Source organism: Nothobranchius furzeri, chromosome 9 (assembly GCF_043380555.1).
Source record: "Nothobranchius furzeri strain GRZ-AD chromosome 9, NfurGRZ-RIMD1, whole genome shotgun sequence".
Lineage (NCBI taxonomy): Eukaryota > Metazoa > Chordata > Actinopteri > Cyprinodontiformes > Nothobranchiidae > Nothobranchius > Nothobranchius furzeri.
Genome location: NC_091749.1, coordinates 75,936,627 through 75,962,066, shown reverse-complemented (window position 1 = coordinate 75,962,066; position 25,440 = coordinate 75,936,627). Strand labels below are relative to the sequence as shown.

The 25,440-nt window shown below is 43.5% G+C and overlaps 4 protein-coding genes across 5 annotated transcripts in view; all 4 read right to left on the bottom strand.

Moving 5' to 3' along the window:
• Positions 1-5,614: 5,614 nt before the first annotated feature.
• Positions 5,615-7,068, bottom strand: LOC129152189 (small EDRK-rich factor 2). The gene is made up of 3 exons (XM_015977097.3): positions 6,911-7,068; positions 6,225-6,333; positions 5,615-6,023 (listed from the first exon to the last, which is right to left on the bottom strand). The coding sequence occupies exons 1-3, from the start codon at positions 6,915-6,917 to the stop codon at positions 5,948-5,950; spliced, it is 192 nt and encodes a 63-aa protein (XP_015832583.1). The 5' UTR covers positions 6,918-7,068; the 3' UTR covers positions 5,615-5,947.
• Positions 7,069-7,191: 123 nt separating this feature from the next.
• On the bottom strand, positions 7,192-14,447 carry LOC107397178 (uncharacterized). The gene is made up of 5 exons (XM_054734490.2): positions 12,667-14,447; positions 9,582-9,714; positions 9,028-9,106; positions 8,508-8,591; positions 7,192-8,423 (listed from the first exon to the last, which is right to left on the bottom strand). The coding sequence occupies exons 2-5, from the start codon at positions 9,609-9,611 to the stop codon at positions 8,239-8,241; spliced, it is 378 nt and encodes a 125-aa protein (XP_054590465.1). The 5' UTR covers positions 9,612-9,714; positions 12,667-14,447; the 3' UTR covers positions 7,192-8,238.
• Positions 14,448-14,574: 127 nt separating this feature from the next.
• bcl2l10 (BCL2 like 10) lies at positions 14,575-21,249 on the bottom strand. Of its 2 annotated transcripts, XM_015977095.1 has the most exons (4): positions 21,116-21,231; positions 18,022-18,106; positions 15,776-16,234; positions 14,575-15,340 (listed from the first exon to the last, which is right to left on the bottom strand). In XM_015977095.1, the coding sequence occupies exons 1-4, from the start codon at positions 21,214-21,216 to the stop codon at positions 15,218-15,220; spliced, it is 768 nt and encodes a 255-aa protein (XP_015832581.1). In that variant the 5' UTR covers positions 21,217-21,231; the 3' UTR covers positions 14,575-15,217. The 2 variants fall into 2 exon arrangements, with proteins under 2 accessions (XP_015832581.1, XP_015832582.1); XM_015977096.3 differs by lacking the exon at positions 18,022-18,106 and having other exon boundaries at positions 21,116-21,249.
• Positions 21,250-24,908: 3,659 nt separating this feature from the next.
• Positions 24,909-25,440, bottom strand: part of gnb5b (guanine nucleotide binding protein (G protein), beta 5b) — a 16,627-nt gene continuing 16,095 nt past the window's right edge. Inside the window, exons 13-14 of the mRNA XM_070555203.1 lie at positions 25,265-25,431; positions 24,909-25,132 (exon numbers count right to left, since the gene is read on the bottom strand). Of these exons, the coding sequence (XP_070411304.1) occupies positions 25,121-25,132; positions 25,265-25,431 (179 nt within the window). The 3' untranslated portion in view covers positions 24,909-25,120. The remainder of the gene's footprint in view (positions 25,133-25,264; positions 25,432-25,440) is intronic.

Genomic DNA, 25,440 nt, shown 5'->3' with positions numbered 1-25,440 from the left:
AGGTTGCTGCAGGGATGCATGTTCCTTCCGCGACTAGACATAACAAGAGGCGTGGAGCCGGATCTATTATTGGCACTGGAACTGTGAGTACTATAAAAACTGTAAAGACAAAAGTAGTGACTGTGTTCGCCACTAAATTTGCCCCAGAAGTTGATGCAGAAACGCTCTCATTGTATCTTAAAGAGAAACTTAACAGAGACGTCACCTGTCTGAAAATTGTTAATTTACGGAGCAGATTTGGCTCCTTTAAGGTTACGGCTGAGTGTGATGACATTGGTGAAATGTATAACCCTGAGCTTTGGCCTGAAGGGGCTCTGGTCAGACGGTATTATGAACCACGGAACCCCCGCTCTCTCCGCTCTGCTAATGTGTGTCCAGCAGGGGATGTTCCCCCTGGCCCAAGCACCTCAGCATAAGCATGTCTCTTCGGGTGCTATCCTATAATTGTCGTGGCCTGCGTCTGGGCCATGATGCAGGGGATAGAGCTCGACGTATTGTTGTGGACAACTTGCTTGAAGAATGTGAAATATTGTGTTTGCAAGAGACTTTTTTACCTAAACAAGATCTGGACAAACTTAACTGCCTTAACTCTAAATTTTTCGGAGTGGGGGAATCAACTACCGATCTCAGCACAGCTATAGTCAGGGGTAGAGTATCAGGAGGAGTGGCTGTGCTTTGGAACAAAAGAATTGATGCTGTAATTAAGCCAGTAAGACTGGATGTAGATTGGTGTATTGGCATACAATATATCCAGAATAACATTAGTTTTGTTATCCTTAATATTTATACTCCATACGAAATTGCTGGAAATGAAGGGGAATATATTAGTAGGTTGGCTTTTATTAATGCATTTATTCAAAGTCACAGTACTTATAGTATATATGTTGTGGGCGACTTTAATGCTGATCTTTCAGATAAAAAATCTCAATTTGCTAAACACTTAATACAGTTGTGTGAAGACAATGATCTTGTTCTATCTAGCAAAGTGCTGTTGCCAAAAGACAGTTACACATATATTAGTGAGAGTTGGCATACTACATCATGGCTGGATCATTGTATTAGTACAGCTGATGGTCATGCAGCTTTGGATAGCATGTCTATAAAATATGGGGTAACTGTGTCAGACCATATACCTCTTGCTTTCTCTATAAATGTGGAACAACTGCCTAGTACAATGGGAGTTAATTATGTCAATAATTATGATAATATAAAATTAGAATGGGCAGCATTAAGTGACAAAGACATATCGGGTTATAGTTATAATACAGATCAATACCTGAACAATATCTCTGTGGCTAAAGAGGCTATCCTGTGTGAAGATGTCAACTGTAAGATTCTCAAACACAAACGTGATCTATGCTCTATGTATGAGGATATAGTGGACGCTTTGTATGAAAGTGGTAGACCTTTTCATGTCAAAGGTAAGCATAAGCAGAAACCTCATATCAGGCCTGGCTGGAAAGAACATGTTGCCATGTATCAGGATGAAGCACGGGCAGCTTTTAAATGTTGGGATATGGTTGGGAGACCAAGGCAGGGTGTGGAATTTGAACAGAAAAAACGTGCAAATGCCAGATATAAGTATGCTGTTCGTTTTATATTAAAACATGAGCAGATCATGAGGGCAGATTCAATGGCCAGGACATTTATGAGTAATGATGTCAATGGTTTTTGGAAAGATGTGAAAACAGTTAATAATTGCAAATCATCTCTACCAGGTACTGTTGAAGGTGTTTCTGGGGAAGATAATATTGCAGCATTATGGAGACATCATTATTATGTATTGTTTAATTGTTTGAAAGGTGATCAGCATGAGGATGGCTCTGTAATTAATGATGAATCTATATGTGTAACGACCCATGAGGTGCATGAAGCCATTCACAAACTAGCTGATAATAAGGCTTCTGGTCTGGATCACATTAGTGCAGAACATTTGAAATATGCTAGCCAAAGACTAGCTCCCCTTTTAGCTCTATGTTTTACAGGGTTCATGATTCATGGCATACTACCAGACTCAATGATGGCAATTCTGCTTGTTCCAGTCATTAAGAACAAATCTGGGAAGGTGACCAGTATGGATAATTATAGGCCGATTGCACTAGCCCGTGTTTTATCTAAAGTTCTTGAAAGAATCATATTTGATAGAGTCACTGTGTACCTCAGTTCCTTGGATAATCAGTTTGGCTTTAAGCCAAAACATGGTACTGACATGTGTATATACGCACTTAAAGAAATGGTCAACTGGTACAGAAATAGAAATTCTTCTGTCCTTATGTGTTTTATTGATGCTTCTAAGGCTTTTGATCGTGTAAACCACAGAAAACTTTTTACTAAGTTAAAGCTACGGGGGGTCCCTGGGTTTATTGTGAGAATCCTGTCTTACTGGTATGCTCATCAGACGATACAGGTTAAATGGGGTGCCAGCATCTCTGCACCATTTGGCGTTAGTAATGGTGTTAGGCAGGGTGGAATTCTGTCTCCTATCTTATTTAATCTGTATGTTGACGATCTGTCTGTGCAGCTCAGAGCCTGTAACACAGGATGTTTGATGGGTACAACTTTGATCAACCATCTGATGTATGCTGATGATCTGGTGGTCTTTAGTCCAAGTAGTGCTGGTTTACAGCAGCTCCTAAATATCTGCTCTGAATATGGTGTGCAGTACGATATTCAGTATAATGCTGTTAAAAGTGCTATCTTGATATGTAGAACCAAGCAGGATAAAAAGCTAAACTTTCCTGTGTTCAAACTGTCTAATAGTGATCTTAATGTGTGTGAGAAGGTGAAATACCTTGGCCACTTTATAACTGATCAAATGCGTGATGATGCTGACATCCACAGACAGTGCTGTAAGCTGTATGCACAAGCTAACACTATAGCTCGTAAGTTTGGTTTTTGTTCACCTCCAGTTAAGGTGGCTTTATTTAAAGCATATTGTACTCCGCTCTACACAGCCCAACTGTGGTCATCCTACAACCAAAGCAGCATGAATAAGCTGCAAGTTGCATACAACGATGCCTTAAGGATCATACTTAAAATACCCAGAGGGGGCAGTGCCAGTCAGATGTTTGTAACAGCAGGTGTTTGTACTTTTAAAGCTCTTTTAAGAAAACTCATATTCACTTTTACAGGCCGACTGGATAGCTCTGCCAACAGTATAATTTTAGCAATCACTGATCCTACTGTGAGCAGTTGTCGCTATTTCTCCAGGATAAGGAAATACTGGTTGAAGTGTTTGTGTGGTTAACCTTGTGTGGAACAGTTTATAGTAAAGCTTTTAATTACATTTAGATTTTTATTCAATTTTATGCTGTTATCTTTTTATTCTATTTATCTATTTTGTTTCATTGATCTGTTGTTTTATATGTATTTTATCTGGACCTAAGAGTCTGTCAATAAAGATTATCTATCTATAGGAGCAGTAAATCATTTACCTCGCTCTGCTTTCCCAGAGGCTGCAAAAATATCCTATCCAACTGGAATGCTGTGTCCCGTAATACAGAATCTCAGGGCTGGGTGCATAAAAAACAAACATACATCAGTGCACAGTAAAAAAAAAAACAAAAAAAAAACAATATTTATGTACAAACTTTTCTTAAACATGTACCTCACTCTGATGGTTTGTTTGAGGCAAAGTTCCAACTCTTAGCTAAGCCAGGGCGTGTTTCCTTGCAGAAAGTGTTTCCCTTTTGTTTTTCTTTTCCAACTCAGCTGTTTCTTATGAACTAATGAGCAACTTCTGGTTTCACGCGTAATCAGTCAGCTACTGCTTAGGCAACAGCGCCCCCCACTGGAAATTCTTCAAAGTGCTTTGAAATAAACAACAACTGACAGCTCCCCCAACAGTGATGCTTAGTTCCTAACTCTCATTCATCATATTTAGCAGGCAAAAACACAACTTTGAGACAAGTGGAGCGACTCAGAGCTGGAGCCACCCAAGTAAAGTGCATGTTTGCTTGTCTAGGGTTACATCCCACAATGCATTGCGATGTTTTGTTGCAATCAAGTTTTAGCTACTGTTGAATACAGTAGGGGCAGCAGTAGCTCAGGACGTAGAGCGGGTTGTCCAGTTATATCGGAAGGCTGTACATTCGATCCCAGCTCACACCATAGAATGAATGCTGCTGTAGTGTCCTTGGGCAAGACAATCAACCCACCTTGCCTGCTGGCAGTGGTCAGAGGGCCTGATGGTGGCTGTGTTCAGCAGTCTTGCTTTCATCAATGCGCCCCAGGGCAGCTATAGCTACAATGAGGCTCATCCCCACCAGCATGTGAATGGGTGGATGACTGTGTTGTGAAGTGTCTTGGGGGGTTGTAGAACCCTAACACAAAGTCACACTGGGCCAAAATGAAAAACTGGGGCAAAGTCACGGGCCTAACTCAATAAAAGTTATGGCAAATGAGCCTTTTTCTTTATCTACCGATATGTAACCTGAATCTTTTCATTTGGAAACAAACTTATTTTTACAGTAACACTGAATCTGGAAGAACCAAATTACACACGAGCAAGAAAGTTAATAAAACACAAAAGTTGTATTTGTTACTTGTGTTTAACTTTTTGTCTTTTTGATTCCTTCAAATGTGTATGTATATTTGTAATTTTTAACCTTTTGAATCTCCTGTGTTACATTTTCATGTTTACTCTTTATGTTGTGCTCCTGTAACAACTGTTATTGCTGCTGTGACTCCAACTTTCCCACTGAGGGACAATAAAGGGACATTATATTCTATTCTCCTATCAGTAGTTCTTCCAGTACCTGTTTTAAAGTAAGATAAATCGTTTTTCACAGGCCAACAACAAAAACTGAAAATAGTAATTATCTTAAATGAAAATGTAATATCTTACCTATTAACTTTAATGCTTTGGAGTAGAAAAAGTGCATAAAAACAAAATAATTCAAGCTCCGTTTGCTCCACTCTGATGCATCACTGGGGTGAGGTGGAAACTGCTGCAGCCAGCCAGTCATACTGACTTGATCGCATCATTAAACTTGATTTCAATCATCTCCATCTGGAGGTTGATTGGTGTGCTTTGTCAGCTGTGAAAAGCTTTCAGCTTACTGAGCGCTTGATTTATCCATTTCTGGCCTTCAAAGATGGCAAATTGCTGAGTAAACTTGGTGCTGAGTGTTTTTAGCATAATCATGTGTGTTTATATACATATCTATGGTTTCCAGTTTGTCCAAGGCTGACTCACTAATGCCACAAAGCACTATGGGATTTGTGGTCTTTCCGGCAACATGGGCCAGCAGGCCAGTGTTAATATATGTTTGATCTTGAGGGTCTAAGTTTGACACCTGTGACTTACTGCACTGAAACCTGGGGAACGACACACTCACCCAGTTTTGATTTGACCAAAAACAGCCAGGCTATTATTTGCTGGGATGTAAATATAAAATTGGGTGATCTTTGAAGACTCGAGGGATTTTGTGAAGTGTGTGAAGTCCAGCGAGGAGCACGGCAGAGAAGCTGCTCTGCGGCAGAAATTCTCCCAGTGTGTACTGACTCAAGTCACGAGTAAACCACTGCACTCTGCTGATGCCTCCAGTGTGAAGCGGGCATAACGCCCCCCAATAAACACGTCCACCACAGACATTAAGAATTACTCAGAACATGAACTAAAAAGATACAGTTTATTCAAAACCAGCGAGGGAAACACGTTTGTACAAAAATACACAAATGTTACATGTTTGTCAAGACTTGTTCAGCTTTAACCTGCTTACACCACCGATGCTCGTCTGCATGCAGCACCAGAGTGGAATAAGCCTTAAACCATAGTCTTAATTTCCCTATGTAAAATTAACAAATCCAAATACGTTGTAATTTTCCACTTGGAAGAATGTTGAATCCTGGATACTTGAGTTGAGACAAAAATGGGAAATTCATTGTTATAAATATTAGGAAGAAAGCTGAAGGTATGAGTTCTCAGATTCATCTCTGGTGTCGTTCACTTCGACTTTGTGCTGCTTTTCCCGCCTGATTCGTCTGCTTTTTTCTGCTTTTGTTGCATTATTTCAGCATCCCTTTGGTGGGAAAACAAAACATTAAAATAATTACTTTGACAGAACACAAACGGTGTTTTAAAAACACTCATGCTGCATGACTATGAACATAAGTGGAGTTGTATATAAAAAGCTATACGACAAACACCATTATGGCAGTAAATTAGACCACAGGACTCAATAAGCAAATATTATAGTGGACCTCCGTTCAATGTCGTTTACCTCTGTTTCCGTGCAGCTGCAGAAAGCCCGTCCTCGTTACGCTTTCCTTTAGTCTGTTCCGTTTGCTTTTTGGCACTTTTCTGGCGTGCAAGCTCACGTTGGTTTCCTCCTGCACAACATGAAATAAACACAATGCGGATTCAGTTGTAAAGATGCTCTAAAGCGGCTGTAATGAATCTAACTCGAGAGCAGAGAGCAGCCGACGTGGCAGAGCCGCCGAAGAGCAGCCCAACGCCAGCATTTAGCCGCATCCAGGCAGCCGAGTTTGCATGGACACGATCACGGAGTCAAATACAAAACAAAAGAATTTTAAACACTTCAAACAAAAATTTTATTATCTGTAGCTTTTTCTACTCGATTATTCTTCCGCTGTGTTCTTGCTGCAAGCTACAGGGCTAATACCAACATCCAAACAACCCTTTGACCCACCGATTCGAAGTCGTCTTACATAAGTCGTCCAAAGCACACACATACACTTTAACTTAAAACACCGAACACTTCATGAGTGGATGACGTTTAAAATCTTATTTATTAGCGATGATACTGTCATTTAACAGTAAATACTCCAATGAACCCCGTCTATTTGCTGGAACAGCAAGCTGACCCAGCAACATATATAAACGTTAACGTGATCATGCGCCGATCATCTAAACACTTTAAGACCAAATAAAGATGTCGTTACACACTTGTCATTTTAGCAACCGACGTGTCTTTCGGTCAAATTCCAGATAAGCTCAGCCAAAGGGCCACTGGCTCCCAGCACGTCTCCCCAGTCGCTTTTCCTGCTCTGGTTGCGCCGACAGAAAAAAGTAACTAGTCAGAAACTAGAACATTCCGCCCAAACACACCAACTGCGCGTGCGCACGCTCAGGCACGTCTGTTACGCTCGGTCCTTGTAAAAAGTGACGTACCGGGTGCGTCTTTTGGAATTCTAGGATGTCCAAGGAAGGTCCCGCCTTTCTCGCCACTGATTGGCTAGATGGACTCTACTACGATTGGCTACTTAATGAAGCAGCAAACCGTCTTCCCTTGCTAAGTGCAGACTGTCCTCTTGCCACCAACAGAACACATATTTTGGGGATTTTATTTTGTTTTTTTAAGAAAATAAGAACTTAGCGCCATTCTGCCCTCTTTTGCAAAAGTTTTTTTTGTTTCTTTTATTGAAAAACTGAGAAACGTAAGAAGTGAACTTATAAATCTTATTGCATTTATCACACTGTGGGACTTACTTTATGTCTATGGCTCTAAAGCACTGATGTTATCTTATTACAGCAGGGTGCATAGGAGAAATGTAAGAAATATAATAAAACGGCCCTATTTTACCCAGCCGTGTGCAGCAGGTCTGTTTCTCTTCTAGAATAATGAAAACTGCTGAAAAGGTGTTAGGGTTTAAATCATAATCAGCTTTGAACTAATTTCAATTAAAGATGCAGATTTAAACACATGAAAGACGTGTCCTCACTTTCATCCTGCTTGCTTAACAGCCTCAGCCCGTATTTCCAAATTGTTATCAAAAGGCATGAGCATGAAAATACGCCATGCCGATTACATCACAGATGTTATTGAACAAGTACAGAACACCTGTGTGTGTGCGTGTGTGTGAATAAGTATATTGAACTGCCAGCTATGTCACCAGCAAACAACAGAGAAAGGTTAGATGAACATTTGAGGGCGTGCCTATTACTTTTTTACAGTGTTGGACACACCAGCAGAGACACACTGGGCTAGGGAGTGTGGTGCCAGTCTTCTGGGCAGTGCACCACTCCCTTCTTTTTCCTTCCCATAACTGTGTTCTCTCCAAGCTCTCTTTGGAGGTCGACCAGTGATGAGTGACCGTCTGCCCCCCAGTGAAGTTTTACGGCGAGCAACAGCTGCAGGCTGCACACCGATCTGTGCGCTCACTGCAGACCCTTTCATGGCTGCGGTTTGATCTTACATGCAGCAGCACTCCTCATCCTCCCGAACGTACAGTGCTGAAATCAGACTGCTGTCTGTGTGTTTTTGTAAAGACTGATCAGACGGATGTCATTGGGGCTTTGAAGGATTCATCCTTTTTCATCTTGTCCATAAGGTAATCACACAGGGATCTAAAACTAGGCTCAAAATGCTCAACATCCAACTGACATTGTGATGCTTCTTTTTCTGCTCCAGATTGTTGTGGTGCTGGGGGAGTGGTTGCTTCAGCTTCTTCTTGGGTGCCTATTTAGCGGAGCACAGACAAGGACTGATATCACAAGTTATCACTGTTTGGTTCAATTAGTTTACCTGCCAAAAACGACTTACTTGTACCGAGTGGGTGTGTTCTGCAGTCCTCTTCCCTCTCAGACTGCAAGTCCATAAACCAGGTTTCTGGTGTGTTATGGTTTCCTTTTGGGACAGACACGATGTGCAACACAAACAGCCATGATTACACCCCGCTTCAGCTCGGACCAGAAGTTTAAAAAAAACTCCAAATGAAGAGCAGCAGGCATTTTTGGGACAAAGTACTTCAAGTACTGTTTCTTTTCCATTTTGTGGTGAATAATGAATTTTGAAAATAACTGTTTCGTCATGAACAGTAACAAATTAAATGGCTGCTATAAATTATGTGTGTGGGCACACAGTTTGTTAACCTCAGTGAAGGTGTGTGACAGAAACGGATATGGTAAGTATGTGAGTGGTGTGCATAAAATAATGTCAACAAGTAGAAATGTCAGCATGTGTGTTCTCTATTTCTCTCTCACTGTGTGTGTGTGTGGGGGGGGGGGGGGTGCATACATCAGGAAATCTAGCCTCATATGTAAACATCACTGAAGCAATACACCTGTGGCCATCTCATAGAAGGACTTCTTTGCTGTCATGGATGTCACTGGAAGGCAGTGGGCTCCTTGCAGCTTGAAGGCCTGCATCACATAAGAAGAAGAAGAAGAAGATGAAGATATCATTTCTATGGCGCCTCTCAAGATAAAAATCACGAGGCGCTTCACAAAAACAAAAAATGTAAAAATATGAAAAAGAATTTAGAAAATGTTTTAAAATATATTAAAATGAGCAAAAATAGACAATTGTGATTAAAACTGTTAAGAGAGAGAGAGAGTGAACAGGAAAGAGGGAAACCAGTGGATCCTGAGGAAGGTGGGATAGGTGGGGAGAGCAGAATAAAGAGAGAGAGGTGAAGAAGGTCATACAAAAGTACAGAGTGTTGGTGTTTGCAGAGTCCCCCATTGCTGCCAGCTGGGCAGGTGCAGATGCCCATGAAGATGTTCAGCAGATAAACGCTACCATTTTCACTGGTAACAGTGTATGTTTGGTGTGTTCGTGTTTAGTGTCAAATTCCATCTTTCAGTTCTTTTTAAAACACAGAAAAGGTTTAATTACCTGCAACGTTTCGTTTGCGGCTGCAAACATCAGGCTGGCGCTGATGGTGGCGTCACTCCTTTATTGTGTATTTTTGGTGTTCCATAGATTCTTGGTGTTATGTTTGCTGTGGGAATGTGCAAACACTGGATTCCTACAGCAAACAAAACACCACTTAGACCAATAGTAGACAGCATAGGTACACCAACATACAACATGGCAAAAGATATCAGCAAAATCATCAGCCCGTTATTAGGAAACACAGATCAACGCTGCAAAAACAGCATAGAACTGGCAAAAGAACTAAAGGAGATCACAATAGAAGACAACGACATACTCATCTCACATAACGTCACATCTCTGTTCACAAAAACACCAACCCAAAAAACCATAGACATAGTAGTTAACAGAATCCGACAGGACAAGACTTTACACAAAAGAACAAACCTCACAGCAGATGACAGCACAACTGATAGGACTGGTAGCTAACTCTGAGATATGCTTTAAGTGTCTCCCATTGGGTTGACGCTGAGATCCCATCTGTCCTATTTATCTGTAGAAAGAAGTCTATTTGTTCTGTAATAAACTTTACAAAGTCTGAATCTGCCAACAAGAGCGTGTCAAGCTACCAGGTCCGTTTGGTCCTCTGAGTGGGAAGAGTCATCTTAATACTAACCGGGGCATGGTCCGAAATAATAATTGTGTCATCTTCGCATTCTATAATGTCACTAAGCAAATAGGGATCAACCAAGAAAAAATCTATTCTGGAAAATGACTTGTGCACATTAGGGTAATATGAATATTCTCTTTTGATAGAATATTAAAATCTCCAAGGGTCTATAAGTTTGTGTGTGTCTATAAACGACTGGACCGTGTGCAGCGATTTAGATGGTCTATGTACAGACTCAGAGGAGCGATCTAGCACCGAATTTATCACCAAGTTGTAATCTCCAGCCATAATCAAATGATGACTATCCAGACTGGGGATACAGCTGAACAGTTTCTTAAAAAAATTCTCATCGTCAAAATTTGGACCATAGATACTAAGCTAAGTTGAAACAGCTGTCCCACCACAATTACATATCTACCATTTGGATCCAGGATGGTATCCGATACAACAAAAGGAATATTTTTGTGAATGAGTGAATGAAACAGTTGCACCACCCATTCTCTGTGAATTTCAGTCAGGTCTCGCTTTTGAAGGTGGGTTTCCTGTAGAAAAGCAGTACCAACCCTAAGATGTTGTAAATGAGAAAAAACCCTTTTTCCCTTGACAGCGTGATTTGAACCCTTCACATTCCAACTTATAATTTTCAAGTAATCTTTACTTGGTATAAGATTAGAATTACTCTGAGCCATTAGAGCCAGTCGACTCCAGTATATCTGTTACTCCCCTATTAAAATTGTATAAAAAGCAGAATACCGTGGGTGCACAAAAATAATCTAGAACAAGAGCCACATAGTTACAACATAAAACACTTAAACATGCCTCTAAAAGGCTATCCCCCCAAAAAACTTTGAACTACTGCAAACCTGCATTTGCATGCTACCCGCAGTTATGTATATGAACCGTTAATGAACCCCTCTAACAGATCTTTGAACAAGTTGTGATATTCTTTCACTTTTAGAGTATAAACAAGTACAAAAAACAAGAGAAAATAGCAAATAAAGTGCAACAGAGAATAAATGTCAGAAAATACTAAACAATACTAATAATACTGATCAGAACCGACAATACAACTCGTTTTCCCCCTTCTCTTTCTCTCCTCCCATCCTTTCCCTCCCCCCTCCTAATAATTGTCCGAGTCATTGATCACCTCATTAACATTACCTCAGTCGCCACCCTCTGTAGTGTGCAAGGCGGGGCCTCTGTACACAGCAGACATTATTGCTTATGTAGGTCAGCGCCTCCGCGGGATCGGTAAACCTCATGCGCTTCCCTTTGTGTGTAAACTGCAGAAAGGAAGTTGTAATAAAGGCCGAACTTGATATTTGAAGAGTGGAGCTTCTTTTGGACTCGGGGAAGGCAGAGCGTCGTTTGTTGACATCTGGGCTGTAGTCAGGAAAAATGTGAATTCTTGATCCGTTGACTAAGGGTGGACCCTTCTGTCTGGCGAGGCGCAGGATCAGCTCTTTGGTTTGAAAGTGGTGGAGTTTGACCATAAAGGGCTGTGGTCTGTTGTCGCCATCTGCTGGTTTAGAGACCAGGCTCCTGTGGACTCTATCGACAGTGGCCTCTCAAAATTGTCTTCACCAAACACATCAATAAGTAGTTTGGCGATGAATTCTGTCGGTCGCGGTCCTTCCGCGTTCTCTGGAATTCCCAAGATGCGTATATTTTGCCGTCTCGTGTAATTTTCCAAATACATCACCTTCTCCCTCAGAGCCTCGTTCTGCTTGGCTAGTGACGTTTGGGAAACCTCCATAGTATTTAGCCTCTTGTCAACCTCGTTCAGTCCTTCCTCCATGTCGGTAATTCGTTGACCACACACACTCAGAATTAAATGAAGAGAAGCGATAGCCGCCGTTTTCCCCATGGAACAAATCAATGGAGGCCTGCACCGCAGTAACGGCCTCGGCTAGCGTCTCCATGCTGTTAGCATTAGCTTCAGTTTCTATGCTAGCCGAGGGGTTATTGGAGTCGCCTCGCATTGCATTTTTCACAGACTGTCGTTTGGGAGACATTCATCTACTCAAGAGATGGTAAAGTCCCTTACTAATTGTCACTTATCACTTGTAAGTCGCTTTGGACAAAAGCGTCTGCTAAATACATAAACATAAACTAATTAACCCACCAGTCTCTGACCGGTTAGGTGGTCCAAAGTAAGTAATTTTAGTAGTATTCAGCGGGAGCTGTGGAAGACCCGTCTACTCACTGTGCATGCTCACGTGCGCCCCCCCACCTTCAGTTGATGCTTTTAAGAGCAATCTGAAAACCCACTTGTTCCTCCAGACATTCTAAACATTTTTGTATGTGGATTGGCTGTATACGACTTTTTATGTATATTGACTGTATTTTATAGTAGCCTATTTATGTGTCATTTAAAATTGTGAAGCACTTTGTGACCTTTTTGTCTGTGAAAAGTGCTTTATAAATAAAGCTTACTTAGCTTTCAGGCAAGCGAAGGCCGCTGTTGTCTGCTGTCCCCGGGAATTTTCAGCCAATCGCAGTAGAGCCCATCTAGCCAATCAGAGACGAGAAAGGCGGGACCTTCCTTGGACATCCTAGAATTCCAAAAGACGCTTGCCGGAAGCTCGACCCATCTAAGATGGTGACCGCATTTCCTGTGCCCGAGAGGCCAATAGGGGGTCTATCAATATATATGTCTGTGGCACAGCCAATCACACAGGTCATATGCGTTACGGAGGTAATGCTCGGGCTCGAGGAGACGTCATTTAACCTTTTCTGCATCTCTTAGGTGATGGGACGCTGAAGCTGGATGTTCGGTGTTCAGTTCAGCCAGTAAGTGGCTTCAGGTGTTGACCGCGGTGGTTACGGTTACCTGATGTGTATAGTACTGGGATACATGGTTTCCAGAACGCAGAATGTATGAAATAGTGCATTATGCAGGAAGTGTGTTCAAGCAACAGGCAAAAACTGTAAACACTAAACTCTTCTGAACACAATCAGCTTTCACTTCTGCCTGGAAAAGCCCTCTAGAGGCAGCAATCCCAATCACACAGACCTCTCAGCTGCCTCTATTCAGGATCCAGTTAAGATCCAGACTTCAGCTCCCAGCTTGGAATAACCCTAACCCCATCACTGATGCTTTGTGAAGACCAAACCTACCAGTCCTCATGGGAGTGTTTGGTCCTGGTTAAATAATTGTTACTGACCATTTTCCAGTTCCACACGAACAACCCACTTGAGTAACACCATCGACATATATACTGGACAATTCATTTCCATAGGCTCCAACATCACTTTTTTGAGGCCAAATGGGAGGTGGCCACCACCGCCATTTTGACCGTGTCACAGGTTCCGTCAAGCCCAGACAATTCCACAAAAGGGAAGAGAGGTGGAGGAGCTGAGGGTGGGGCTGTAAGGCTGGGATCAACTGACGACACCCGGTCGAACTAGCCACAAGCTAACCCAAAGCTAATGCGGAGGTGGGAGCTAAGCTAACGGAGGTAGCAACCTAGCTACAACCGGAGTTAACTGTGCACAACACCAGAGCTTCTGAGTCAGAGATACGCCGGGCCGACCGCTGGGGAGAACCGGGTGGAAAACAGAGGTCTCCGAGAGCTCCACAAGCCGATAGTGGGAACCCAGCTCCACCAACATGTTATATTTGAACCCATTTTCTAAAGTGCAGCATTATGTTAAATGCACTGGGTTTTACCCTATTACATTTAAATTTCATGGTTAAACATTACATGTTAAACTCTAAGCTCAGCTCGGCAGTGACCTAAAATACATAAATATAATTTTACTTACCGAAAAAATGAAGTGGAGACTCCTTGGACGCTCTATTAGTGCAATTAATGCCACAGCAAGTCATTTTGTCCAACAATTGCACAAATAATATCCAAACAAGAATACACACACACAGAGACTCAAAATCCCGGAGCAGTTTCCAGGCCAGACCGAGGCTCTACTGAGGCCTTTCCACGGAGCTAGCTCTGTGGTCACGTGGGTCTGATGCTCATTAATTATACAGAATTTTAGGCTTTTAATACACTTAAACAGAAGAGTGAGAAAAACATTCACCCCCTCAGAGTTGTCATGAGTGTAAACTAGATCATTTAAACCTAAAACATGTTCTGGTACCAGGCTGTAAACATGTTTATTTCTGCTGTCAAATTGGTGTTTTTAACATGGGAGTCAATGAGGATTTGCTCGCTTCTGACACCAGCCCCTAGTGGATGAGGGTGGAACTGCAATTATTGGTACTTCCGGGTTGGACTCAATTTTTGAACCGCATTGTGGCGGCTTGAGTAACACCAGTGAATGCTGTTACCACACGGTGATTCTTATAGAATATAGTTATCAATGAAGACAGCACTCTGGAAGTAGAAAATTTTAAATTCAATTATTTTATTACAAAATGGTTAAATAAATAAAACAAAATGATGTAAAAATATAACGTTTGATTCATTTTAAGCCAAAAGAGGGGATCCTATGTAAATAAGTGATCAAACGTGATCCGATTGGTCCCTGGTTCGGTGGGTTGAACTGTTTAGCGTGTTTTAGCACCATCAAAAAGTCAAATCTACAGAAAAAAAAGATTTGACAAATAGAAATGTAGGAAATGTAGAAAGCAATGGGATTACCTGTGTGTGGATTAGAAATAACCATTTTATGGTTCTTCTCATAAATATTATATATTAATCTACACATCACATTTTTAATCCGAATTCAGGGAAACAAAGGAAGGCAGTTATTCTTCTGATCTAAACCCAAAGCTGTCACAACTGAAATGTTTAGCTGCAGTTAAAGAAAATAAAATCATTCTACATTTTCTCAAGGCATTCAGATCCATTTTACAATCTTCAGGACGGCGCTGACGCTCATCAGGACGTGTGCAAACATTTACCTGATGATGTCACAACTGGATCAGCTGGTTTTGCTGCATAAACATTACATTTTCAGACTTTTACTAATTGTGCCTAATGGAAACCTTGACTGAGGACATGTTGGACATGGGGACAGACGGCTAGCGCACCAGGAGAAAGGTTAGCCCAGCCAGGCCAACTCCAGCAACAGCAACCAGCGCTGTCTTCATGGAGGAGTCCAGACTTACTGGTCTGGTGTTGTGGGAGTACTGGCTGAAGCCTTCCTGCAGGAGACAAACCAAACATCTCAAACTGGAAGGAAACCATTGCAGTTGCTTCTTCATGCTAAAACCACTAACAGCATTTCACTTCAAACGGCTGCAAAGCTGATAATTAGTGTCTAAGAAAGGGCTTCCTGTTACTCTGGTGCAGGAAGAGCGGCTGTGTTCTAGCACCCATCTGGCTGAAGCCAGCTGCTGAATGAAATGAAGCACAACCCCTCGTTCACATCAGACGCAGAAGCATGGCCATGCGCCGCGCCCTTGCTGACCTACGACCTCGATCACATCAGCTGCGAGGCCTGCGTCGTGCGGCGACCGTTTCGGTGTGCTGCGTTTTTTTCACGAGGCACAACAATTCTGGCAGGAAGCCTCGGCAGCGCTTTGCGGCTGATATGATCCAGGCGTAAATCTGATGAAACTGAGATTTAGTCAACCTACCCATCCTTCATTCTCCAACAGCCAGCCTTTCTTGTGCTTCACCAGGTAATCAGCTATGGTCTCCGCCAGCAACCGACAGCTGATGAGCTTCGGTTCCAGCTCTTGCCCAGGGTCCAGCCCCGGTCTGGAGGTCCTCTGCTCCTGCAGCTGTCTGATCAGCACCCCAGTAAAAGCAAAGAGGGACACAACCCGCCCCCAGTTAAAGTGTCCGTCTCCAGCCATCTCGTCCATCACCTTCCTGAGGCTAGAGCAGATGTCTGGCCCGCAGCGCTTCAGGAAGTTCTGAGCCAGAGAGTGGAAACGGGTCTGGTGCTGGGTCTCCATATCCTGGGCCAGACGCCTCATGGCAGCGGCTGTCTCGCTGGGAGGTGGAGGGGCTGGATTTGGGCCGCAGCAGCACGTGGACAGGTAATCCTCGGCCACAGCCAGAGTATCATTCCACAGCCCACAGGACATTTTCTGAAGACAGATTACAAAGAGGATCATGCAGTAGCCGAACGCTGCAGCAGCTGAGCAGGGGCAGTTTTTTATTTAAAGGTGGCGCATCAGAGTTGAACGCAGCCCTACTTCTTCCACCTGATTAAATGCCCAGTGTGCACACATTACACGCGTTTATTACACCCCCTTTGCTGTTCACTTAAAAATACATCTAAATTAGACGTCCTCTCCCTTGAGGTGACAAGAATGCTCTACGTTAGCGAACAGCTACGGGCTACGGTGTGTAAAATCCTGGACTACCTTAAACGGTTTATTTATTTAACCCTGCAGAGAGCATCTCGTTCCCCGCGATCTCGTTCTTTCGGTCACTACCCAAAGCTCGTGACCGTAGGTGAGGGTAGGAACGTAGATCGACCGGTAAATCGAGAGCTTCGCCTCCTGGCTCAGCTCTCTTCGCCACGGCAGACCGGTACAACGCCCGCATCACCGCGTCTCCCACAGCTCAGCTCCGTTAGAAATGAGCAGATGTCTGCTTGAGCTGGACAACATCAAGTATAAAAAGTGTTCACAGATAACTGATCTTTTAATGAAGAAGCAATCATTTTTCATTTTAATATTGGTTTTATTTCATTTCTAAGGTCTGGATGTCTGTGAACACTACTGAATGTTCTGATTGGTGTAAATAATACACAATATTATTAATGACAGGTCTGGATGTGGTTCGGTCTGACGTCTAAAACTGCCCTGGGCCTGAAGCCCTGCACATGCAGTTAGTTTCTATAAACAACAACAAATAAACAACAACAGCTGCATTCTACTTTGTTCCTTAAATTGAGTCACGTAGTTTAACTCGCGCGGTCACCAGCAGCTCTGCCAGCTGATTGGTTCTTTAGGAACTAGTGACATCATACAGGTGTGGTACTGAGCAGCATGGACGCATCAGAGTACTTCTCTGTAGTCGGTGTCCAGACAGGACAGGATATATAATCAGACACATATAATATAGTACCATGAACATGTAGAGATACTTTATCATACTTTCTCACCAGCCTGTTACTCTACTCATCTCATATCACCAGCATCACTCGGTCAGCTTATTTCCATCTTGGTAACATTAATGGTCGTCGCCCCTCCCCTGATGTCCACTCTTCTATCCTCGTCCATAGTCTGGTTACATCACGTACGATTACTGCAGCTCTCTTCTCTCAGGCCTCCCTCAGAAAACCCTCCGTAAGCTCCAGTTGGTTCAGAATGCAGCAGCACGCATCGTCACTAAAACTCCCTTCTCTCATCACATCACCCCCATCCTCAAACAACTCCACTGGCTACCCGTGCACACCAGGATTAACTACAAGATTCTCCTTCTCACCTTCAAGGCCATCCGTAACCTCGCCCCTCACTACCTCACAGACCTCGTTCACCTCGTCCCGTTCCCTCAGGTCCTCCTCCTCCATTCATCTCTCTGTGCCCTCAGCACCATGGGGGGTAGAGCCTTCAGCTGCACCGCTCCCAAACTCTGGAACTCCCTTCACCCTCTCATCAAGAACATTAACTCATTCACAGAATTCAAAAAACAACTCAAAACTCACCACTTCATAACCCCATAAGCTTTGAATTTTAGAGCCTTGTTTGTTCATGTTTACGTGTGTTTACTTACTGAATGATTTGTTTTTATTCTGTACCAGAAAGGCGCGTTTAAATAAAATGTATTATTATTATTATTATTATTACTACTTGTTTTTCTCAAAATGCACCAGACTGATGCTTTTAAAGATAAAACTTCTACACAGACAGATCTCAACACCCACGCTGTAAGAGAGGCTAGCCACGCCCCTGGTAGGGACCCATGGTCCGGACGTAGACATGCTGGCCCGATCACTGGTCCCATGTTCTCTGCAGGTCAAACAAAGCAGAGTGGAAACAAAGATCCAGGATGACCAAATCCCAGCTGGATAATACAACTAAACCCTAATCTAGTCTGTTGTTTTCTTGGCTTCATTAAAAATGGTCAGAACATTCAAAACTGATTTTCTGTCCTAAAACTACCGGCTGTTTATTCCACACTGGAAGAGACGATTCTGATTATTTGAGCCCGTATCCGGTCAGCTGATGGGTGTGACTAAAGCTCAGGCTTCAGACCCATAAAGCTCGTGTCAGTTTAGATGTTTGTGTTTGGAGAATGAATAGAGACCACCACACTAAACAAGGATAAGTCATTTCTTACGTCATCAAATCTGCCTTCTTCCCTCTGCAGGTGAACACTTTTAGGGTTCATAATAAATCAAACCGAACAGGGCCGGCTTTGCCGACAGGCGACACAGGCGGCCGCCTGGGGCGCCATCTGATGGATAGGGCGCAAAATAAAAAAACCAAACAAACAAAGTTTATTACATTTATGTTTGTAATATGAAATGCTCTCTCTACATACTCAAAATTCCCCTCTGAAATGACATGAAATTAAAACATCAATATTTAAAATCTAATGATCTGGCTGCATGACGAGCTTCCGCTTGGGCCACCGCTCCGATGCATTTGACCGTTAAGGGTGCCGTAGATCACGTGTGTGGGCGGCACTGTAGAAGGACTTCCTGTTGTCGCGTTTAAACTTTTGGTATTTTACGATGAAAAGAACGCCTAAGCCATCGGGATCAGCATTCCCAAAGCGACGGAAGGAGGAAGAATAAAAACGGGCCCAAAGCAGAGGTATGTAGACTTTATAAATTTGGCAAAGGAACTTTTTGCGTTAGCATTGTAGCTAACTGCCTTTCCAGCCACACACGGACCCTCGCTAGCTGTTTACACACACAATACAGTATCTTGTAACTTTAACACATTATTTTTACTTTTGAATCGTCGTGTCCAGATGCAGTGAGACAATATCTGCAGCCTGTCGACAGGCACCTGTGGACACCGCGGGGGCGGGACTGTCTTCTACACCTGTTGAGTCTCACTGTGACGATGAAGAATGTAAGATTATTTAACCGTTTTTTTGAGTATGATTGCAGCCTTTTTATGAACTTAGTTAAAGTTTTAAGTACGCATACAATATGATTTTATATTTGCATATCAGAAGAACGTTAGGTGTGGGTGTAGCAACATTTCAACTTTGTCCGACACATCGGGCGGGCGGCACCGCCGGGGCCGTGGCGGGGACTCCCCCGCTGCCGCCGGGCCCGGCGGGGAGTGAGAACTGCCTGAACTCAGCATGACATCTTATGGCGTCTCTTTCTTGTTTACGCTGCAGCGTCTTCATCCAGGCATCACGCAGCAGCAGCACATTTACTGAGCTACAGTCTCAGCATCTAGAACCAGGTGAGTTACTTGTTAGGCTATTTGTAATCAGCTGTAGAAACGGACTTTTTCAAATTAAACAGCTTAACACATATATCGATATGCAAAATTAATTTATTTAAATCCACACCAGACACGTGTTTTTGGCACAATCAGTGCAGCATTGATTTAGCATTGAGAATATTAAATAATCTGAACCTACACATCTGAAATTGTCTCCTTAAGATGTTATTGTCAATTAGGCTGTAAATGAGTAAAAAAGGATGGACGTTAGTTTTTGTGACATAGTGAGTCATCTTCAAGGTATAAAGGTTTATGTCCTGAAGAAGGTCGTACCGAAACGCGTCGGTGTTTCCTTGTTTAATAAATGAAATCCTCAGAGTGCCTCAGATCACCGGTTCTTCTTCCTCATGTTCTAAATGTATTGGATGCTGAAGAGCACCTGAGAGTGAGACATACGCTTTTTCAAATATTCCCCATGGATGCGCTCACTTCCACCTGTGTTTGATCATTTTATTCATGTTTTCATAGAACAGATTAAAAAAAATCAATAAAATAAAAAGTCCAGTAACGTTAAAAATAATGAAAAGCATCACTGCACATGACCGAGGAATATTGAATGTGAAAGTGGCGCTTTTCTTAATTCATGCATCTGAGGGTTAAGTTGCTTTGTGTGTGTGTGTGTGTGTGTGTGTGTGTGTGTGTGTGTGTGTATTTTCTCAGAAGAAGAACCCAACACCAGCAGACTCAGTGCTCCAATCCAACAGCCTGAAGAGACACCATCATCAGCTTCAACAGATGTGTGTGAACATGTATGAGCTGCTGGCCCCGTGGATCCTGCTGACTGGCCGCAGCAGTTGAACAAAATGGGAAGTAGAACTTTCTCTATGATGACACTTTGATATTTGAGTTTTGCTTTTGATTGCACAGTTTAATGCTGCTTTTGATTTAGCATCACCCCCCCCCCCCCCAATGACATTTTGAGTTATTGGTTATTGCAATATTCTCGGGTTACTTATCTTTCAAGCTTACATTTATTCTTCAGGCTGTTGACTTTAAAGAGTTGCTGTGTGAATATTTAAAATAAAAAAATTAGTAACTAAGAAATAACTGTGGAGTTGCATTTTCCAGTGTGTGGTGGGTGGGTGGGTGGACTTGGGTTTGGGGTGAGAGGCGTGCAGGCACGGGGGGTGGGGGCAAATGGGCACTCTCACCTTGGCCACCAAATTACCTAGAGCCGGCCCTGAAACCGAATGACTTTCGTCAGGCACCGACGTGTCCGCTCGTCACCACGGAACCCCGGTGTTCGCTAGCGGAAACGCTACATTTACGTCACGCAGCCGTATCAATAAAAGTGATGTTTGAGGGGAGTGTACCGTTAAAAATCCGTTTGTCTGAGAGCTTAACCGCGAAGTTGACGTGGTTTTTGTCAGCGGAGCAATGGAGGACACAAAGGACCTCTCTGTCGGTCTATACGGAACTAGCTACAGCACAAGAGCCAGGCCAAAGCGGCGACACACCAGCACTTCCGCTTAAATTAGGGTTTTATACACAAAAACACCTTAAATGTGTTTATTAGAAATATTTTATTCAATTTAGAACAAAGCTTACCCTCCCAGCGGTAGGTGACAGCTCTCGCCACATCCAGACGGCGGAAGGAGAACCTCGGGGCAATCACCGCTTCCCTTCTGCGCATTTAGCCCTCCGCCCATTGTCCATATATGGTCATTCCCCTCCCCTCCCAGTACGTAGGAACGTTATTTTCTTACGTATGAAAAGATGGGAAATTACCGATGGAAATGACTCTGAAATGAGTGAATTCAAATTTAGCTTCACCGACTTCCAGTAAAAACCGGAAATGAGTCACACAAATACTCCTTATAGTCCCCTTTGTGCATTTTAAAAGATCTGTCAGACATTTGTAAAGTGCTAAATTTATTCATGTCCAGAATAATCAGAACAAACCTTCAAACACCTGAGATATCATAAAAATAATATTTATGCCTAAATGTTAAAAATGTAGCTACAATTTTCCTGAAATAAAATAGTTACAGTGTAGTTTGCGGCCATTTTAGGGGAGTTTATTTTCACCAATAAGGTACTTTTCTTCTGTCACATTAACTTGTATTTTGCTGTTTTGAATTTTAATTTCCCCTGATGTGTTCCTCTAATGTGGAACTTTAAACATAATACATTTATTATTGGCAGGGCCAGATTAACACTTTGTTGTACCCTGGGCAACAATATTCAAGGGCCCCATCATCACGACCCAAGGATCACCATAATATGGTCACATACAGAATATTTTACTGTAATATGCAGTAAATATACTCAGTACTTGAATGCCTGACATCACGTAACCCCCTCAGGGTAACCTTTGACCCACCTCGTGTGGACTGACCAATGAGGAGAGGGTCTTAACTTGAGGCCCTCTCTTCATTGGTCAGTCTGCATGAGACTGACTCAACTGACGTTCAAAGTCGTAGGCAGCGAAGCGTCTCTGTGCAGCGCAAAAGCCCGGGTGGACAGTTTGTTTAATACAGGGTGATCATATTTCCATTTCCAAACAGGGGGGGGGGGGGGGTCATTTTGCCTTGGCCCCCAAAATGTCTTGAAACGGCCCTGGGTTGAGTGTTGAAGGTGATCTGAATTGTATCAGATGTGTAATTATGACATGTGTGTAACTTATTGTTTTATACAGGTAAAAACGTGTAGTGGAGATAAATCTACCTTCATTTTACTTTGTTTTCTTGTTTTTATTTAACTATATTTCCTGTCCTGTCTGTCTCTCATCTTCCTGCATCTCCTCTAAACTCTCCAGAAAAACTGCTGCCTGGATTCTTACTTTTTCACCTCATCAGTTAATTCTGGCAGATCGAAGGGATCTCCTGACCGCAAAGCGGAGAGCGCGTTTCGATGTCAGTGAGGTGAAATCACCGCAGCACAGGTGATGAGCTCCGCAGTAGCAGAGCGCTTCAGGTGCAAATAAGACAGAAAGTAGAGAACGTGTGCGGACATGAACGATGGTGTGTTAATTATAGTTTTTTGGTTGCGCCACTTTGAGAATGGACCGTGCGCTGGACGCAGCTGCCTGGAGCGCTGCGCACCAACGATCAGCGCTATAGAGCTCCGGACGTCACGTGACTCTCAGAGAGTAGACGCTCTCTGTGCTCTCTGCTCAAGAGTCCATAAATGATGTAATATAGCTAGAAAACGTTTTTTTTCCCGCTCCCCTGGATGTAGGATATCCAGCTCTCCCATTATTCGATCCCTGCTCCTGGATGAAAAAACTGACTTTTTCATCAACTCCATCCTGCTCAGTACTGGCTCTCCTCAGGGCTGTGTGCTGAGCCCCCTACTGTACACATCGGACTGTACCGCATCCCACCCATCCACTGCCATCTTCAAGTTTGCTGATGACACCACTGTGGTCGGCCTCATCACAGACGGAGACGAGGCAGAGTACAGGGCAGAGGTCAGTAATCTGTCATGGTGGTGCTCAGATAACAACCTCACTCTGAATATACAAAAACAAAAGAGCTCATTCTGGATTTCAGGAGACACCGTCACACACACGCCCCTCTCCTCATAAATGGAGAGTGGTGGACCGTGTCCCCTCCATCAGGTTCCTCGGCACCATCATCTCTGCTGACCTGTCCTGGTCTGCCAACACCAGAGCTCTGGTTAAAAAGGCTCAGCAGCGGCTGCACTTTCTCCGGGTCTTGAGAAGGTATGGCCTGGGTCAGAAACTGCTGCTGGCTTCCTACCACTGCTCCGTGGAGAGCACCTTCACCTACTCTGAGTGTGTGGTATGCAGGCTCCACTGCTGAGGACAGGAAGGCTGTTCAGAGGACAATAAACATTGCCCAGAAGATTACTGGCTGCACCCTGCCATCCCTGGAGGCCATCTCCAGAACCCGCTGCCTGAAGAGAACCGCTGCTATCCTCCGTGACTCCGCCCACCCTGCCCACTGCCTGTTTGACCTGTTGCCCTCAGGGCGCCGCTTCAGGTCAGTTAAATCACACACCACCAGACTTCCCAACAGCTTCTTCCCTTGGGCCATCACAACAGCACCATTCAACCCCCCACATCCCGTCAGTAAGGTGGACTCGTGTGTTTAAATGGTTGTTTTAGCAGATCTGAATCACTGGTTGCACTCTATGGTTTTGATGTTTATTGTCTTGTGCGCTGTTGACGGCGGACCATCTGTAATTTAACTGCCATGAGAAATTACAATAAAGTCTATTCTAAGCACATTCATTGGCATGCCAAGCCTTCCCCATTTAAGTTAATTCAATTCAAAGCCTGTAGGTGGCAGTAGTTTGCCAAATTGTCTTTATAGAAGTATAAATATAAATATATGTATATATATGTATATATATACATTCCCTGGATGTGGAATCACACAGCGGTGGGGAATAACTGTCCTTAAAATCGTGCTTTGCCTGTGGTCCTCTACATAGAGCAGTAATCGTAAAAACAAGCAAGTGTTGACGTAAAAGCGTTTGTGGTGTGGGTGATGGTGCGAAACTTACAGCCTTGGTAATTTATGGTCACAAGCAAATGCTAACAACGAAGAATTAGCAAAGAGGCAAATGTCCGATTTGGTTCGAGTTTTTGAAAGAAGTGTTTTTGTGCCGCTGGTTCACTTTTGTGTGGATGACAAGCCAAACCGTAGAAGACCCTGGTTTTGTGGGATAAGTGGCTACATGTGCTCTGAGTAAAGGAGCGGGGGAACACACTTCATGCAGAAATGGTGAAGCCAGGAGTTGAACCTGCAACCTTGTTGCTGTGGGGCCACAGCGCCACCATGCTTCACACTGACTAGTTGTTTATTTTCTCACAGCAAAACAATCCATGAAGAGTTTCTGTCGTTAAAGATGAAACAGGGTTCCAGTTCAGCAGAAATGGTGAATGACCCGCACTTCATAACGCCCGTCAGAGTCAGAGGACTCCAAAGCGCTTTACACTACGGTGTATCACTCATCCATTCACACACTGGTGGTGATGAGCTACGATGTAGCTACAGCTGCCCTGGGGCGAGGCTGCTGAGCACAGGCGCCACGGGTCCCTCCAACCACCACCGGGGGGGGGGGGGGGCTCTTGCCCAAGGGCACAACAGCAGAATTCTCTGGTCAGAGCCGGGATGGAACCTGCAAACCTCTGAGTAGCAGTGGTTCACAACCTGAGGTCCACGACCCCCAAGAAGGTCCCCACCATAGTGCTGAAGTTAAGAGGTTACCGAGGTTTTCTTTGTGAAAATGTCATCTATAAACCCCCAAACACACGTATGAACAGACGGGTCTAGGAGTTGTAGCTCTGGATGTCTGTAGAAAAGCTGGAATGAATCATTTCTAATGTGTGTGCAGGTAGGAGGCAGGAAACTACTGATCTGCAGCACGCTTCTGTTCACATCGGATTCTTTAATAAACTAGCTTGGAAGCTAACAGCAAGTTCAACATGAGCATATGTGTGAGTACACGTTGTCCCGTTACAGAAGTCTCATGTTAGTAATGCTGGATAAATAAATACGTCCACCTAACAACAGCTACGTTTACAGATGATCCAGAGTCTCCAGCAGAACCGGGACAGACGAGGTCCCACTGGGTCCAGGTTCAGGCCCAGACCTGAAGGGAGGAGACAGCCGAGTTTATTACATCAAAATATAAATGTTTTCAACGCTTTTGAACAGGATTTCTGCAACATTTAAATGCTTTTTCCCTGAATAACAAACAGATCTTTGGGGAAGTCCTGCTCACCCTTAAGGTGTTGTCCCAGGAGGCAGAGCAGAGAGCGGTGCCGTCAGGTGATACTCTCACTCTACTGACTCGGTTCTCGTGGCCAAAGAGGACAGAGACACGAGTCCCCTTTAGAACGTCCCACACATTGATGGTGTAATCGTTATATCCAGCAAAAAGCAGGCGGCCTGGTGGAT

Excerpts from the sequence above, each read along its gene's own strand:
- LOC129152189 (XM_015977097.3), bottom strand. Across the intron at positions 6,024-6,224 it reads GCAGCTGCACGGAAACAGAG|GGATGCTGAAATAATGCAAC; the intron begins GTAAACGACATT and ends TTCCCACCAAAG.
- LOC107397178 (XM_054734490.2), bottom strand. The coding sequence starts at position 9,611 with ATGTTTGCAGCCGCAAACGAAACGTTGCAG. Across the intron at positions 9,107-9,581 it reads CCGCAAACGAAACGTTGCAG|GCCTTCAAGCTGCAAGGAGC; the intron begins GTAATTAAACCT and ends TATGTGATGCAG. Across the intron at positions 8,424-8,507 it reads AACACACCCACTCGGTACAA|GCACCCAAGAAGAAGCTGAA; the intron begins GTAAGTCGTTTT and ends TCCGCTAAATAG.
- bcl2l10 (XM_015977095.1), bottom strand. The coding sequence starts at position 21,216 with ATGGGCGGAGGGCTAAATGCGCAGAAGGGAAGCGGTGATTGCCCCGAG. Across the intron at positions 18,107-21,115 it reads TGTCACCTACCGCTGGGAGG|AGAACATGGGACCAGTGATC; the intron begins GTAAGCTTTGTT and ends TTTGACCTGCAG. Across the intron at positions 15,341-15,775 it reads TGTTGGAGAATGAAGGATGG|GAAGGCTTCAGCCAGTACTC; the intron begins GTAGGTTGACTA and ends TGTCTCCTGCAG.